Source organism: Salvelinus alpinus, chromosome 1 (assembly GCF_045679555.1).
Source record: "Salvelinus alpinus chromosome 1, SLU_Salpinus.1, whole genome shotgun sequence".
NCBI lineage: Eukaryota > Metazoa > Chordata > Actinopteri > Salmoniformes > Salmonidae > Salvelinus > Salvelinus alpinus.
This window is the reverse complement of record NC_092086.1, coordinates 20,083,350-20,099,094: the sequence shown is the minus strand read 5'-3', so window position 1 is coordinate 20,099,094 and position 15,745 is coordinate 20,083,350. Positions and strand designations below refer to the sequence as shown.

Genomic DNA, 15,745 nt, shown 5'->3' with positions numbered 1-15,745 from the left:
TCCCTTTATAGTGCACTACTTTTGACAAAGGCCCATTGGGTTCTGGTCAACAGTAGTGCACTATAAAGGGAATAGGGAGACATCCTGAGTACCTCATAATTATGTTAGTCTTGTGTAGAACTAGTATAGGATAATAAACTCCATTCATGGTTTGATGGAGGTAGGAGATTAGATACCTCATCATTATGTTAGTCTTGTGTAGAACTAGTATAGGATATTAAACTCCAGTTATGGTTTGATGGAGGTAGAATATGAGTCAGTGAAGAAGACAGGGCCTCATGTAGAGCAATGAGAATAGCTGGTGATTGGTTAACTTCAGAGGCCCCTCCCTCTGGTCCTCCCTGTCTGTCTCCTTATAGGTGGGTTCTGCAGCCTCTCCTCTCCTCAAACTCCAACCCTGCTCATCTCTCAGCTGGACAGTAAGGGCCTTTCACACCACACACTGACAACATGCTGGGGACACTCTGCACTCTCATCACTGCTCTAACATGTAAGGAATTTACTATATGTTCAACATGAATCAAAACAAGACATTAGAAGTTGTTAATTCATGTATGATTACATGTCTTAAATTGTATTTCATTCCCACAGATGTCAGTTGCCAGAAAGCAGTGACACAGACACCTTCAGTACTGACTGTCAGTACAAAGGGGACTGCCACTTTTTACTGTGACATTACCAAAGATGAAGGCAATGTTGTAAGCTGGTATAAACAGGTTCCAGGAGGAGCTCCTCAGTATGTGTTAAGGTTTTACTACACAAATGACTCTCCTGATGAATATGGATCTGGTTTCTCCTCTGATCGTTTCACATCTAAAGCCACGTCTGGTAAGGATTATCAGTTTATAATCAGTAATGTGGAGGAGACAGACTCAGCAGTGTATTACTGTCAGACTCGGAATGACTCTCCTTTTGCCCTCGTATCACAGTGATATACACCATGACAAAAACCTCCTCACCAAACACACTCACTTCTGCTTTCAGATGTTCTGAATATAGACACTAACTGAATGTCAAGTCATCCTGAACCAGTGTGTCTGCAGTAGGAGAACATTCCATGCTTGTGTTTTACACAAAACCCTTCACACATTTACTAGAATGTTGTCATTAACAATTACACCTAGTTGTCACAAAGCATGAATGATAAAGTGATATTCCAGAAGGTTCAGTCCTAACAGAAGACTCCATGTATCAGATAACCTCCATGATAGTCAGTCCCCTGGTTTACAGTAGAGACATATTACATCATCAGTCATTTAGTGATGTACTGTTAGTTCAGAACCCCACTATCAGGTCCAGATAATATTATTATAATGTTATTATTATACATATTATGAACTGCTGATTTAAACTAACTAACATAACTGAGAAGAAACATAATACTGATCTTTACAATGCAACAAAACAAATCCAATATGTTTATGAAATAGTCTTATCTCAAATATTTGCATTTTTTATAGTTTAATATTGACTCTAATTGAAATGTATGTCACAGTTATGAAGATATAGGATACGTCCAGATATTATTTAGAAATCTGTCTGTTGGTCTTGTGAAGACCCAGATACAGTATGTTTGAGAGTAGAGAGTGATTGGTTAACTGTAGAGGCCCCTCCCTCTGGTCCTCCCTGGCTTGGTGATAGGTTACCTGCAGAGGCCCCTCCCTCTGGTCCTCCCTGTCTGTCTCCTTATAGGTGGGTTCTGCAGCCTCTCCTCTCCTCACACTCCAACCCTGCTCATCTCTCAGCTGGACAGTAAGGGCCGTTCACACCACACACTGACAACATGCTGGGGACACTCTGCACTCTCATCACTGCTCTAACATGTAAGGAGTCTGACTTCCTGGAGGTTTTATTTCCTAGTTTATTAATAATGAGTCTGTATGTTTCTCTTTACTACATGTCATCTTCTTATTTCCCAGGTGTCAGTGGTGTGACTGTGGTGACACAGAAGCCTCCTGTTGTGACAGTGAGCAAAGGAGACACGGCCACTATGGACTGTAACCTGGGGACTGTTGATAATAGAGACGGCCACTCTGGACTGTAACCTGGGGACTGTTGATAATAGAGAAGTCCACTCTGGACTGTAACCTGGGGACTGTTGATAATAGAGACGGCCACTCTGGACTGTAACCTGGGGACTGTTGATAATAGAGACGACCACTCTGGACTGTAACCTGGGGACTGTTGATGATAGAGACGGACACTCTGGACTGTAACCTGGGGACTGTTGATAATAGAGACAGCCACTATGGACTGTAACCTGGGGACTGTTGATAATAGAGACGACCACTCTGGACTGTAACCTGGGGACTGTTAATAATAGAGACGACCACTCTGGACTGTAACCTGGGGACTGTTGATAATAGAGACGACCACTCTGGACTGTAACCTGGGGACTGTTGATAGTAGAGAAGGCCACTATGGACTGTAACCTGGGGACTGTTGATAATATTGCTGGTTGGTATAAACAGGTTCCAGGAGGAGTCCCTCAGGACGTGTTAAGGTGGTACCACACTGGTTGGAGCTCTGTAGAATATGGTTCTGGTTTCTCCTCTCATAAATTCACATCTAATCATCAGTCTAAATCAGATTATTGTTTGATTATTAACAATGTGGAGGAGACAGACTCAGTAGTGTATTACTGTCAGACTCAAAATGACTCTCCTATCACAGTGATATACACCATGACAAAAACCTCCTCCCCAAATACACTCACTTCTGCTTCATGCGTGGCAGTGGGGTGAACTCTAAGAAACATCAGTTGGTCAGTGATTATTATAACAATATATACATGTCACAATGGGAGATCTGGAAATGGAAGAACCATTCATTCCTACATGTCAACAAGATTATAAGAAGACATTGTCTGAAAGGAAACTGATTTTGTCTCTCTTGTTATGATCATCATCATCATCATCATCATCATCATCATCATCATCAATCAATCAATCAATTTTATTTTATATAGCCCTTCGTACATCAGCTAATATCTCGAAGTGCTGTACAGACACCCAGCCTAAAACCCCAAACAGCTAGTAATGCAGGTGTAGAAGCACGGTGGCTAGGAAAAACTCCCTAGAAAGGCCAAAACCTAGGAAGAAACCTAGAGAGGAACCAGGCTATGAGGGGTGGCCAGTCCTCTTCTGGCTGTGCCGGGTGGAGATTATAACAGAACTATGCCAAGATGTTCAAAAATGTTCATAAGTGACAAGCATGGTCAAATAATAATCATGAATAATTTTCAGTTGGCTTTTCATAGCCGATCATCAAGAGTTGAAAAACAACAGGTCTGGGACAGGTGGCGGTTCCATAACCGCAGGCAGAACAGCTGAAACTGGAATAGCAGCAAGGCCAGGCGGACTGGGGACAGCAAGGAGTCACCACGGGCGGCAGTCCCGACGCATGGTCCTAGGGCCCAGGTCCTCCGAGAGAAAGAAAGAGAGAAGGAGAAAATTAGAGAGAGCCAAGATTTTCAAAATTTCCATAAATGACAAGCATGGTCAAATAATAATCAGGAATAAATCTCAGTTGGCTTTTCATAGCCGATCATTAAGAGTTGAAAACAGCAGGTCTGGGACAGGTAGGGGTTCCATAACCGCAGGCAGAACAGTTGAAACTGGAATAGCAGCAAGGCCAGGCGGACTGGGGACAGCAAGGAGTCACCACGGCCGGTAGTCCCGACGTATGGTCCTAGGGCTCAGGTCCTCCGAGAGAAAGAAAGAGAGAAGGAGAAAATTAGAGAGAGCCAAGATTTTCAAAATGTTCATAAATGACAAGCATGGTCAAATAATAATCAGGAATAAATCTCAGTTGGCTTTTCATAGCCGATCATTAAGAGTTGAAAACAGCAGGTCTGGGACAGGTAGGGGTTCCGTAACCGCAGGCAGAACAGTTGAAACTGGAATAGCAGCAAGGCCAGGCGGACTGGGGACAGCAAGGTGTCATCATGCCCGGTAGTCCTGATGTATGGTCCTAGGGCTCAGGTTCTCATCATCATCATCATCATCATCAGGTCAAAACTGCATCATATGGATAGTGCTTTAACTGATGGATTCAAAAGGACCAGACACAACAGCAGAATATGATGCTATACTATATACTGTTACTTCATAGAGAGAAACTCTAGAAAAGCCTGAGATGTTTGTAGAGAGAGTGAAGCTCTGTCTGAATGGGATGTTTCAGTTCATGTCCTCTCAGTAGAGAGAGTGAAGCTCTGTCTGAATGGATGTTTCAGTTCCTGTCCTCTCAGTAGAGAGAGTGAAGCTGTCTGAATGGGATGTTTCAGTTCCTGTCCTCTCAGTAGAGAGAGTGAAGCTCTGTCTGAATGGATGTTTCAGTTCCTGTCCTCTCAGTAGAGAGAGTGAAGCTGTCTGAATGGGATGTTTCAGTTCCTGTCCTCTCAGTAGAGAGAGTGAAGCTCTGTCTGAATGGGATGTTTCAGTTCCTGTCCTCTCAGTAGAGAGAGTGAAGCTCTGTCTGAATGGGATGTTTCAGTTCCTGTCCTCTCAGTAGAGAGAGTGAAGCTCTGTCTGAATGGGATGTTTCAGTTCCTGTCCTCTCAGTAGAGAGAGTGAAGCTCTGTCTGAATGGGATGTTTCAGTTCCTGTCCTCTCAGTAGAGAGAGTGAAGCTCTGTCTGAATGGGATGTTTCAGTTCCTGTCCTCTCAGTAGAGAGAGTGAAGCTCTGTCTGAATGGGATGTTTCAGTTCCTGTCCTCTCAGTAGAGAGAGTGAAGCTCTGTCTGAATGGGATGTTTCAGTTCCTGTCATCTCAGTAGAGAGAGTGAAGCTCTGTCTGAATGGGATGTTTCAGTTACTGTCCTCTCAGTAGAGAGAGTGAAGCTCTGTCTGAATGGATGTTTCAGTTCCTGTCCTCTCAGTAGAGAGAGTGAAGCTCTGTCTGAATGGGATGTTTCAGTTCCTGTCCTCTCAGTAGAGAGAGTGAAGCTCTGTCTGAATGGGATGTTTAAGTTCCTGTCCTCTCAGTAGAGAGAGAGAAGCTCTGTCTGAATGGGATGTTTCAGTTCCTGTCCTCTCAGTAGAGAGAGTGAAGCTCTGTCTGAATGGGATGTTTCAGTTCCTGTCCTCTCAGTAGAAAGAGTGAAGCTCTGTCTGAATGGGATGTTTCAGTTCCTGTCCTCTCAGTAGAGAGAGTGAAGCTCTGTCTGAATGGGATGTTTCAGTTCCTGTCCTCTCAGTAGAAAGAGTGAAGCTCTGTCTGAATGGGATGTTTCAGTTGCTGTCCTCTCAGTAGTGACAGTGAAGCTCTGTCTGAATGGGATGTTTCAGTTCCTGTCCTCTCAGTAGAGAGAGTGAAGCTCTGTCTGAATGGGATGTTTCAGTTCCTGTCCTCTCAGTAGAGAGAGTGAAGCTCTGTCTGAATGGGATGTTTCAGTTCCTGTCTTCTTAGTAGTGACAGTGAAGCTCTGTCTGAATGGGATGTTTCAGTTCCTGTCCTCTCAGTAGAGAGAGTGAAGCTCTGTCTGAATGGGATGTTTCAGTTCCTGTCCTCTCAGTAGAGAGAGTGAGGAGGTTTTTGTACGGCTGTGTATACAAACTGAATCACTGTGGTATTCGGACAAGGAACCAAGCTCATTGTCACTGGTGAGTACCCTTTCTTTTAACCTTATTTTTGTTTTCAAGGTTTTTTGTAATACGTAATAGTTAATAGAGTTACATATTTAACATTATATTCTTATTTCATATTTATTTCGTGTAAATAACCTACTTTGTGGACTGATTATCAAGAGTCATGGACACCATGTGACAGCTTCATAGCCTACAGTATATCTGTAGTTGTTGATTTCACATTTAAACTTAAGAAACGTGATGGACTATTTGACCATGTAGGTTACTGCTGTCACTTGACAACACTACTCATTTATAATGTCTCATACAATAATAATATATTTACTCAGAGGTAGATTTGAATGTGAAGTCTACATAAAGTTGTATCAACCTTTAAAATGTTTGTCCCACGTTATATTAAATAATGATAAAACCATGTATATGGTAGTTAAACACAATGTTGCTACATGATTCATTACATTGCAGGCTACTACATTACAGTTGGTAACTCTGTTTGCTGGTTGACTAGTAGTAGGATATATGTGTGATTGTATCCCTCATTCAGAACATCTGACTACTTGATTATGTTTAAACTTAGAGATCTGAACTCATTATCCACTTGCACAGAAATCTGCTTTACCTCTGAAAAGTCACATATGGAGAGTTACTTAGAAAGTCCAGCTACAAACAGACATATGAGTAATATGTAACAATAGAATTACATGGTTTTAGTGCCTTTTAATTTGAGCCCAACATGTTAATTGTTTGTAGCCTTTGAGAAAATGTAATATTTTTTATTCTACAGTATAATCACACAACCCTGTTTTATTCTACTAACATATCAAATGATTTAGTGTAATATTTATTCTGCTCATTCCATTGGTCCAGACTCTACCCTCCCTCCGCCTGTCTTGACCATCTTCCCTCCGTCCAGCGATGAGTTGAAGTCCAGCAAAGTCACCCTGGTGTGTCTGGCCAGTCAGATGGCCATGGGCTACGCTGATGTCAGCTGGACAGCGGGAGGGAATCCGGTCACCGGCGGCATCGCTACGAGTGGCCCGGTGCCGCAAGCCGACAAGACGTTCCAACTCAGCAGCTGTCTGACCGTTGACACGTCAGAATGGAACCAGGACAAAGTGTTCTCATGTAAAGTCACCGCGGGCTCCAAGTTCGCTGAGAAAGACATCAAGAAGTCTGTATGCAGCACTGAATAGCCTGAGAACCATTGTAATGTCCATTTGATTTTCTACATCACTTTTCAACATATTGTTAATGCATTAGAAGTTTAACCTGCATATATACATTATGTTCCATAAAAGATAAATAGCTAATCACACTGATATCATAGGCTATATGATAAGTAGACTTTTTATATTTGAAATGGGTTGCTTTGCAGATGTACAATAGAGGAATAGTTAGGGCTTTGCTGTATTGTGGATATTAAATAAAGAACATTCTAAAGAACAAGTGTTTGTATTTGAGCATGTTGATGAACATCAGTGTTAGCAGCACTAAATGAGGGGGAGTTTAACTGAACTCAAACAGAGCAGCCTGCTCTCTTTTGACCAGATCTAGAAATAGTTAATCTAGATATCCAGGATGTAGAGCAGGTTTACTGTAATGTTAATGAATAACCAGAGATGGACCAGAGGTTTAGTTTAAATTACAACTTCACATTATTGAGAACCTTCATTACTGTGATATGATTGTATTATAAGATCATTCTGAAAGTATATATTTAATAATCTATTTAAAATAGTTGATTTGAAAAGGCAACTTGATTATTTCCCAGGCAATATTTGCTTGTACTTTTCACTGTATGAAGAATTAAAACAACGGTACAGTAACATGATAAATTCAATATATTCATAGTTTATATTCAATAGTGTTATAAACGTACGTCTTACTATAATGTACAATAACATTTTACTCATGAATATTTTCTCTCCATACATCTTTGCCAGCAGGGGGAAAAAGAAGAGATATAATATTATAATATGCTTCCACCTTGTGGCTCAAACAGTTGTATTTCATTATAGTTGTATTTCATTGTAATCATTTCCAGACTAAATCCATCACCAGTTTCAAATCAATCACAAATGACGTTATGGAAAGTTACTGTACAGTATCTCTGTTGTCAGTACAAATCTCTCCTCAGTTCTGTGTTGGACTGGTTCAGAGAGGAGTGTAGTGATGTAGTTGAGACTAAATCAGTCTAACTAAGGTTTAGGGACCCTCCTTCCTCTAGTACTAGTGGATGGGTGTAGTAGTAGAGAGACTATATCAGTCTAACTAAGGTTTAGGGACCCTCCTTCCTCTAGTACTAGTGAATGGGTGTAGTAGTAGAGAGACTATATCTGTCTAACTAAGGTTTAGGGACCCTTCTTCCTCTAGTACTAGTGGATGGGTGTAGTAGTAGAGAGACTATATCAGTCTAACTAAGGTTTAGGGACCCTCCTTCCTCTAGTACTAGTGGATGGGTGTAGTAGTAGAGAGAATATATCTGTCTAACTAAGGTTTAGGGACCCTCCTTCCTCTAGTACTAATGGATGGGTGTAGTAGTAGAGAGAATATATCTGTCTAACTAAGGTTTAGGGACCCTCCTTCCTCTAGTACTAGTGGATGGGTGTAGTAGAGAGACTATATCTGTCTAACTAAGGTTTAGGGACCCTCCTTCCTCTAGTACTAGTGGATGGGTGTAGTAGTAGAGAGACTATATCAGTCTAACTAAGGTTTAGGGACCCTCCTTCCTCTAGTACTAGTGGATGGGTGTAGTAGTAGAGAGAGACTATATCTGTCTAACTAAGGTTTAGGGACCCTCCTTCCTCTAGTACTAGTGGATGGGTGTAGTAGTAGAGAGACTATATCTGTCTAACTAAGGTTTAGGGATCCTCCTTCCTCTAGTACTAGTGGATGGGTGTAGTAGAGAGAGACTATATCTGTCTAACTAAGGTTTAGGGACCCTCCTTCCTCTAGTACTAGTGGATGGGTGTAGTAGAGAGAGACTATATCTGTCTAACTAAGGTTTAGGGATCCTCCTTCCTCTAGTACTAGTGGATGGGTGTAGTAGTAGAGAGACTATATCTGTCTAACTAAGGTTTAGGGACCCTCCTTCCTCTAGTACTAGTGGATGGGTGTAGTAGAGAGAGACTATATCTGTCTAACTAAGGTTTAGGGATCCTCCTTCCTCTAGTACTAGTGGATGGGTGTAGTAGTAGAGAGACTATATCAGTCTAACTAAGGTTTAGGGACCCTCCTTCCTCTAGTACTAGTGGATGGGTGTAGTAGAGAGAGACTATATCTGTCTAACTAAGGTTTAGGGACCCTCCTTCCTCTAGTACTAGTGGATGGGTGTAGTAGAGAGAGACTATATCTGTCTAACTAAGGTTTAGGGATCCTCCTTCCTCTAGTACTAGTGGATGGGTGTAGTAGTAGAGAGACTATATCAGTCTAACTAAGGTTTAGGGACCCTCCTTCCTCTAGTACTAGTGGATGGGTGTAGTAGAGAGACTATATCAGTCTAACTAAGGTTTAGGGACCCTCCTTCCTCTAGTGCTAGTGGATGGGTGTAGTAGAAAGACTATATCAGTCTAACTTAGGTTTAGGGACCCTCCTTCCTCTAGTACTAGTGGATGGGTGTAGTAGAGAGAGACTATATCTGTCTAACTAAGGTTTAGGGACCCTCCTTCCTCTAGTACTAGTGGATGGGTGTAGTAGTAGAGAGACTATATCAGTCTAACTAAGGTTTAGGGACCCTTCTTCCTCTAGTACTAGTGGATGGGTGTAGTAGAGAGAGACTATATCTGTCTAACTAAGGTTTAGGGACCCTCCCTCCTCTGGTCCTCATGAACCCTTGTCCTGTTCCATTTTCTCTCTCTGTGTCCTCATCTGGTTCCTCACATCTGTCCTCGGTGGTGCCCTCACTCAGTCTGGTCTTGTTCACATTGGGGCGAATCCTAACTTGCAGTTCAGTCACATTTTCACTTAGTCTCCCATTGGCATCAATGCATGACTAAGTAAAGATTCACCTTAATTGGAAGTTAGGATTCACCCCATCGTGCATCAGTGATCAGAATAGAGTCTGCAGTTCTATCAACGTCCACCAGAGGAGGACATACGACCACCAATAATGACTGAGGAAAGATCTACATGTACTTTACAACAGGAACAGCTGTCTGTAGACCACTGGTTTCAGTCCCACCCAAAGACCAGCTGATAGTTTCATATCTACTATCTCTAGTTATCAGAGTCATTCACCAGGGACGTGTTGTAGATCTGACACTGAGTTACAGGCAGTGATGTGTTGTTCCCCTTCTCCCCCAGCACACACCTGCTTCCCCTCCCCTCCTCCTCTCCTTATTTATAGCTTCATGTAAATGAAGAGTTTATTTTATCTCATCTCAGAACTGTGTGGGGGAAGGGGTGGTGGGGGGGTCTGCAGGTGACCAGAGGAGTGGACTGAAACTGAAAATGTGTCCCAAATGGCACTATGTTCCCTTTATAGTGCACTACTTTTGACAAAGGCCCATTGGGTTCTGGTCAACAGTAGTGCACTATAAAGGGAATAGGGAGACATCCTGAGTACCTCATAATTATGTTGGTCTTGTGTAGAACTAGTATAGGATAATAAACTCCATTCATGGTTTGATGGAGGTAGGAGATTAGATACCTCATCATTATGTTAGTCTTGTGAAGAACTAGTATAGGATATTAAACTCCAGTTATGGTTTGATGGAGGTAGAATAGGAGTCAGTGAAGAAGACAGGGCCTCATGTAGAGCAATGAGAATAGCTGGTGATTGGTTAACTTTAGAGGCCCCTCCCTCTGTTCTTCCCTGTCTGTCTCCTTATAGGTGGGTCCTGCAGCCTCTCCTCTCCTCACACTTCAACCCTGCTCATCTCTCAGCTGGACAGTAAGGGCCGTTCACACCACACACTGACAACATGCTGGGGACACTCTGCACTCTCATCACTGCTCTAACATGTAAGGAATTTACTATATGTTCAACATGAATCACAAAAAGCCATTAGAAGTTGTTAATTCATGTATGATGAAATGTCCTAAATTGTATTTCATTCCCACAGATGTCAGTTGCCAGAAAGCAGTGAAACAGACACCTTCAGTACTGACTGTCAGTACAAAGGGGACTGCTACTTTTTACTGTGACATTACCAAACATGAAGGCAATTATGTAAGCTGGTATAAACAGGTTCCAGGAGGAGCTCCTCAGTATGTGTTAAGGTTTTACCGTACTCATGCCTCTCCTGATGAATATGGATCTGGTTTCTCCTCTGATCGTTTCACATCTAAAGCCACGTCTGATAAGGATTATCAGTTTATAATCAGTAATGTGGAGGAGACAGACTCAGCAGTGTATTACTGTCAGACATGGGACGACTCTGTTGAAGAGGCTGTATCACAGTGATATACACCATGACAAAAACCTCCTCACCAAACACACTCACTTCTGCTTTCAGATGTTCTGAATATAGACACTAACTGAATGTCAAGTCATCCTGAACCAGTGTGTCTGCAGGAGGAGAACATTCCATGCTTGTGTTTTACACAAAACCCTTCACACATTTACTAGAATGTTGTCATTAACAATTACACCTAGTTGTCACAAAGCATGAATGATAAAGTGATATTCCAGAAGGTTCAGTCCTAACAGAAGACTCCATGTATCAGATAACCTCCATGATAGTCAGTCCCCTGGTTTACAGTAGAGACGTATTACATCAACAGTCATTTAGTGATGTACTGTTAGTTCAGAACCCCACTATCAGGTCCAGATAATATTATGTTATTATCTATATTATGACATGCTGATTTAAGTAAACTAACCAACACAACTCACATGAAACTAAATACTGCTCTTTTCAGTGTAACCAAAATGATCCCATATAGTTTTTGTTATACCAATCTAAAATATATATAATTTTGATAGTTGAATAGTTACAGTATGTTACGAATCCCTTTGGCCCAGTAGTCTAGGGGGGATGGTAACGAGACCCGTAACATAACTCATGCAAATTATAGTAGTGAAAAAGTAAGTGAGAACGAAATAACCACAGACAACTAAATTACCATCAAACACTCATGGTTTATTTTTAAACACACGGTAAAGGAGGGCAGGAAAAGGGGCTGAGCTGGATCCAAGGAAAGAAACAAATATCCCAAAACACCCCTAAGCTAGTCTAGCCTACTTCAATACAGCTAACTAACCAAAGATACAGCGGGTGGTCCGCCCAGTTCTAACTAGTGTTCTTAAACAAAGTATTCCTACAGGTAGTGTATGCCCATGGACGACTTGTCTTGGTACCCCCTTTTCCCACCATCAAACAAACAGCCAAACACCATAACAAAACAATACTCACAGGGTAACAGACAAAGTGACATGTAGTTGCAAACCACAAGAGATCTAGAGAGAAATTGCATGACATAGAGATCGAGCTCCAGAGAAAACAACTGACAGGGTTTTAAACCAAGGGAAAGGGAATGTGATAGGGTAGGAGAAAAGGAGCAGGTGTCTTCTGATTAGCGACTGATTGGTGACTGATTGGGGAATGATGATTGCCACCTGTGAGGGGAGAAGGAGAGAAAAGAAATACACACACAGGATACACACACACAGGATACCTGTATCCGTAACACAGTAATTAAAATTGATCAGAAGTCCATCTTTACAGAAGCTGATAGGCTTAGATATAGAGGCCCCCCCCTCTGTTCCTCCCTGTCTGTCTCCTTATAGTTGGGTCCTGCAGCCTCTCCTCTCCTCACACTCCAATCCTGCTCATCTCTCAGCTGGACAGTAAGGGCCATTCACACCACACACTGACATCATGCTGGGGACACTGCACTTTCATCACTGCTCTAACATGTAAGGAGTCTGACTTCCTGGAGGTTTTACTTCCTGTTTTATTATTAATGAGTCTGTATGTTTCTCTTTACTGCATGTCGTCTTCTTATTTCCCAGGTGTCAGTGGTGTGACTGTGGTGACACAGAAGCCTCCTGTTGTGACAGTGAGGAAAGGAGAGGCGCCTCTCTGGACTGTAACATGGGGACTGTTGATGATAGAGACGGCCACTATGGACTGTAACCTGGGGACTGTTGATAATAGAGATGGACACTCTGGACTGTAACATGGGGACTGTTGATGATAGAGACGGCCACTATGGACTGTAACCTGGGGACTGTTGATGATAGAGACGGCCACTATGGACTGTAACCTGGGGACTGTTGATAATAGAGAAGGCCACTCTGGACTGTAACCTGGGGACTGTTCAGTTTAGTGGTGCTCGTTGGTATAAACAGGTTCCAGGGGGAGTCCCTCAGTACGTGTTAAGGTGGTACCACACTGGTTGGAGCTCTGTAGAATATGGTTCTGGTTTCTCCTCTCATAAATTTACATCTAATCATCAGTCTAAATCAGATTATTGTTTGATCATTAATACTGTGGAGGAGACAGACTCCGCAGTGTATTATTGTAAGACACATGATGCTAATGAAATCGTATCACAGTGACATACACCATGACAAAACCTCCTCACCAAATACACTCACTTCTGCTTCATGCGCGTCAGAGGGGTGAACTCTAACAAACAGAAGTTGATCAGTGATTATTATAACAATATATACATGGCACAATGGGAGATCTGGAAATGGAGGAACCATTCATTCCTACATGTCAAAAAGATTATAAGAAGACATTGTCTGAAAGGAAACTGATGTTGTCTCTCTTGTTGTGATCATCACCAACATCATCACCCCCATCATCATCATCATCATCATCATCATCATCATCATCATCAGGTCAATACTGCATCATATGGATATTGCTTTAACTGATGAATTCAAAAGGACCAGACACCAACAGCAGAATATGATGCTATTCTATATACTGTTACTTCATAGAGAGGAACTCTAGAAAAACCTGAGATGTTTGTAGAGAGACTGAAGCTCTGTCTGAATGGGATGTTTCAGTTCCTGTCCTCTCAGTAGAGAGAGTGAAGCTGTGTCTGAATGGGATGTTTCAGTTCCTGTCCTCTCAGTAGAGAGAGTGAAGCTCTGTCTGAATGGGATGTTTCAGTTCCTGTCCTCTCAGTAGAGAGAGTGAAGCTGTGTCTGAATGGGATGTTTCAGTTCCTGTCCTCTCAGTAGAGAGAGTGAAGCTCTGTCTGAATGGGATGTTTCAGTTCCTGTCCTCTCAGTAGAGAGAGTGAAGCTCTGTCTGAATGGGATGTTTCAGTTCCTGTCCTCTCAGTAGAGAGAGTGAAGCTCTGTCTGAATGGGATGTTTCAGTTCCTGTCCTCTCAGTAGAGAGAGTGAAGCTCTGTCTGAATGGGATGTTTCAGTTCCTGTCCTCTCAGTAGAGAGAGTGAAGCTCTGTCTGAATGGGATGTTTCAGTTCCTGTCCTCTCAGTAGAGAGAGCTAGGAGGTTTTTGTACGGCTGTGTATACAAACTGAATCACTGTGGTATTCGGACAAGGAACCAAGCTCATTGTCACTGGTGAGTACCCTTTCTTTTAACCTTATTTTTGTTTTCAAGGTTTTTTGTAATACGTAATAGTTAATAGAGTTACATATTTAACATTATATTCTTATTTCATATATATTTAGTGTAAATAACCTACTTTGTGGACTGATTATCAAGAGTCATGGACACCATGTGACAGCTTCAGAGCCTACAGTATATCTGTAGTTGTTGATTTCACATTTAAACTTAAAAAATGTAATGGGCTATTTTAGCCTTTGAGAAAACGTTTTATTTTTTATTCTACAGTATAATCACACAACCCTGTTTCATTCTACTAACATATCAAATGATTTAGTGTAATATTTATTCTGCTCATTCCATTGGTCCAGACTCTACCCTCCCTCCGCCTGTCTTGACCCTTCCCTCCGTCCAGCGATGAGTTGAAGTCCAGCAAAGTCACCCTGGTGTGTCTGGCCAGTCAGATGGCCATGGGCTACGCTGATGTCAGCTGGACAACGGGAGGGAATCCGGTCACCGGCGGCATCGCTACGAGTGGCCCGGTGCCGCAAGCCGACAAGACGTTCCAACTCAGCAGCTGTCTGACCGTTGACACGTCAGAATGGAACCAGGACAAAGTGTTCTCATGTAAAGTCACCGCGGGCTCCAAGTTCGCTGAGAAAGACATCAAGAAGTCTGTATGCAGCACTGAATAGCCTGAGAACCATTGTAATGTCCAGTTGATTTTCTACATCACTTTTCAAGATATTGTTAATGCATTAGAAGTTTAACCTGCATATATACATTGTTCCATAAAAGATAAATAGCTAATCACACTGATATCATAGGCTATATGATAAGTAGACTCTGTATATTTGAAATGGGTTGCTTTGCAGATGTATAATAGAGGAATAGTTAGAGCTTTGCTGTATTGTGGATATTAAATAAAGAACATTCTAAAGAACAAGTGTTTGTATTTGAGCATGTTGATGAACATCAGTGTTCGAAGCACTAAATGAGGGGGAGTTTAACTGAACTCAAATAGAGCAGCTCTCTTTAATCCAGATCCAGAAATAGTTGATCTAGATATCCAGGATGTAGAGCAGGTTTACTGTAATGTTAATGAATAACCAGAGATGGGCCAGAGGTTTAGTTTAAATTACTTCACATTATTGAGAACCTTCATTAGTGTGATATGATTGTATTATAAGATCATTCTGAAAGTATATATTTAATAATCTATTTAAAATAGTTGATTTGAAAAGGAAACTTGATTATTTCCCAGGCAATATTTGCTTGTACTTTTCACTGTATGAAGAATTAAAACAACAGTCCAATAACATGATAAATTCAATATATTCATAGTTTATATTCAATAGTGTTATAAACGTACGTCTTACTATAATGTACAATAACATTTTACTCATGAATATTTTCTCTCCGTACATCTTTGCCAGCAGGAGAAAAACAAGAGATATAATATTATAATATGCTTCCACCTTGTGGCTCAAACAGTTGTATTTCATTATAGTTGTATTTCATTATAGTTGTATTTCATTATAGTTGTATTTCATTATAGTTGTATTTCATTATAGTTGTATTTCATTATAGTTGTATTTCATTATAGTTGTATTTCATTATAGTTGTATTTCATTATAGTTGTATTTCATTGTAATCATTTCCAGACTAAATCCATCACGCAG

The 15,745-nt window shown here is 41.4% G+C and overlaps 1 protein-coding gene and 1 pseudogene across 1 annotated transcript; both read left to right on the top strand.

Moving 5' to 3' along the window:
• Window positions 1–423: 423 nt before the first annotated feature.
• On the top strand, window positions 424–7,034 carry LOC139571168 (immunoglobulin lambda-1 light chain-like). Its single transcript, XM_071393784.1, has 4 exons — window positions 424–490; window positions 592–924; window positions 5,574–5,603; window positions 6,456–7,034. Exons 1-4 carry the CDS (start codon window positions 451–453, stop codon window positions 6,779–6,781), a joined length of 729 nt encoding a protein of 242 aa, XP_071249885.1. The 5' UTR covers window positions 424–450; the 3' UTR covers window positions 6,782–7,034.
• Window positions 7,035–10,434: 3,400 nt separating this feature from the next.
• LOC139571230 (immunoglobulin lambda-1 light chain-like) lies at window positions 10,435–15,009 on the top strand (annotated as a pseudogene).
• Window positions 15,010–15,745: the final 736 nt, after the last annotated feature.

Excerpts from the sequence above, each read along its gene's own strand:
- LOC139571168 (XM_071393784.1), top strand. The coding sequence starts at position 451 with ATGCTGGGGACACTCTGCACTCTCATCACTGCTCTAACAT. Across the intron at positions 491-591 it reads TCTCATCACTGCTCTAACAT|ATGTCAGTTGCCAGAAAGCA; the intron begins GTAAGGAATTTA and ends TCATTCCCACAG. Across the intron at positions 925-5,573 it reads CTCTCCTTTTGCCCTCGTAT|TCGGACAAGGAACCAAGCTC; the intron begins CACAGTGATATA and ends TCACTGTGGTAT.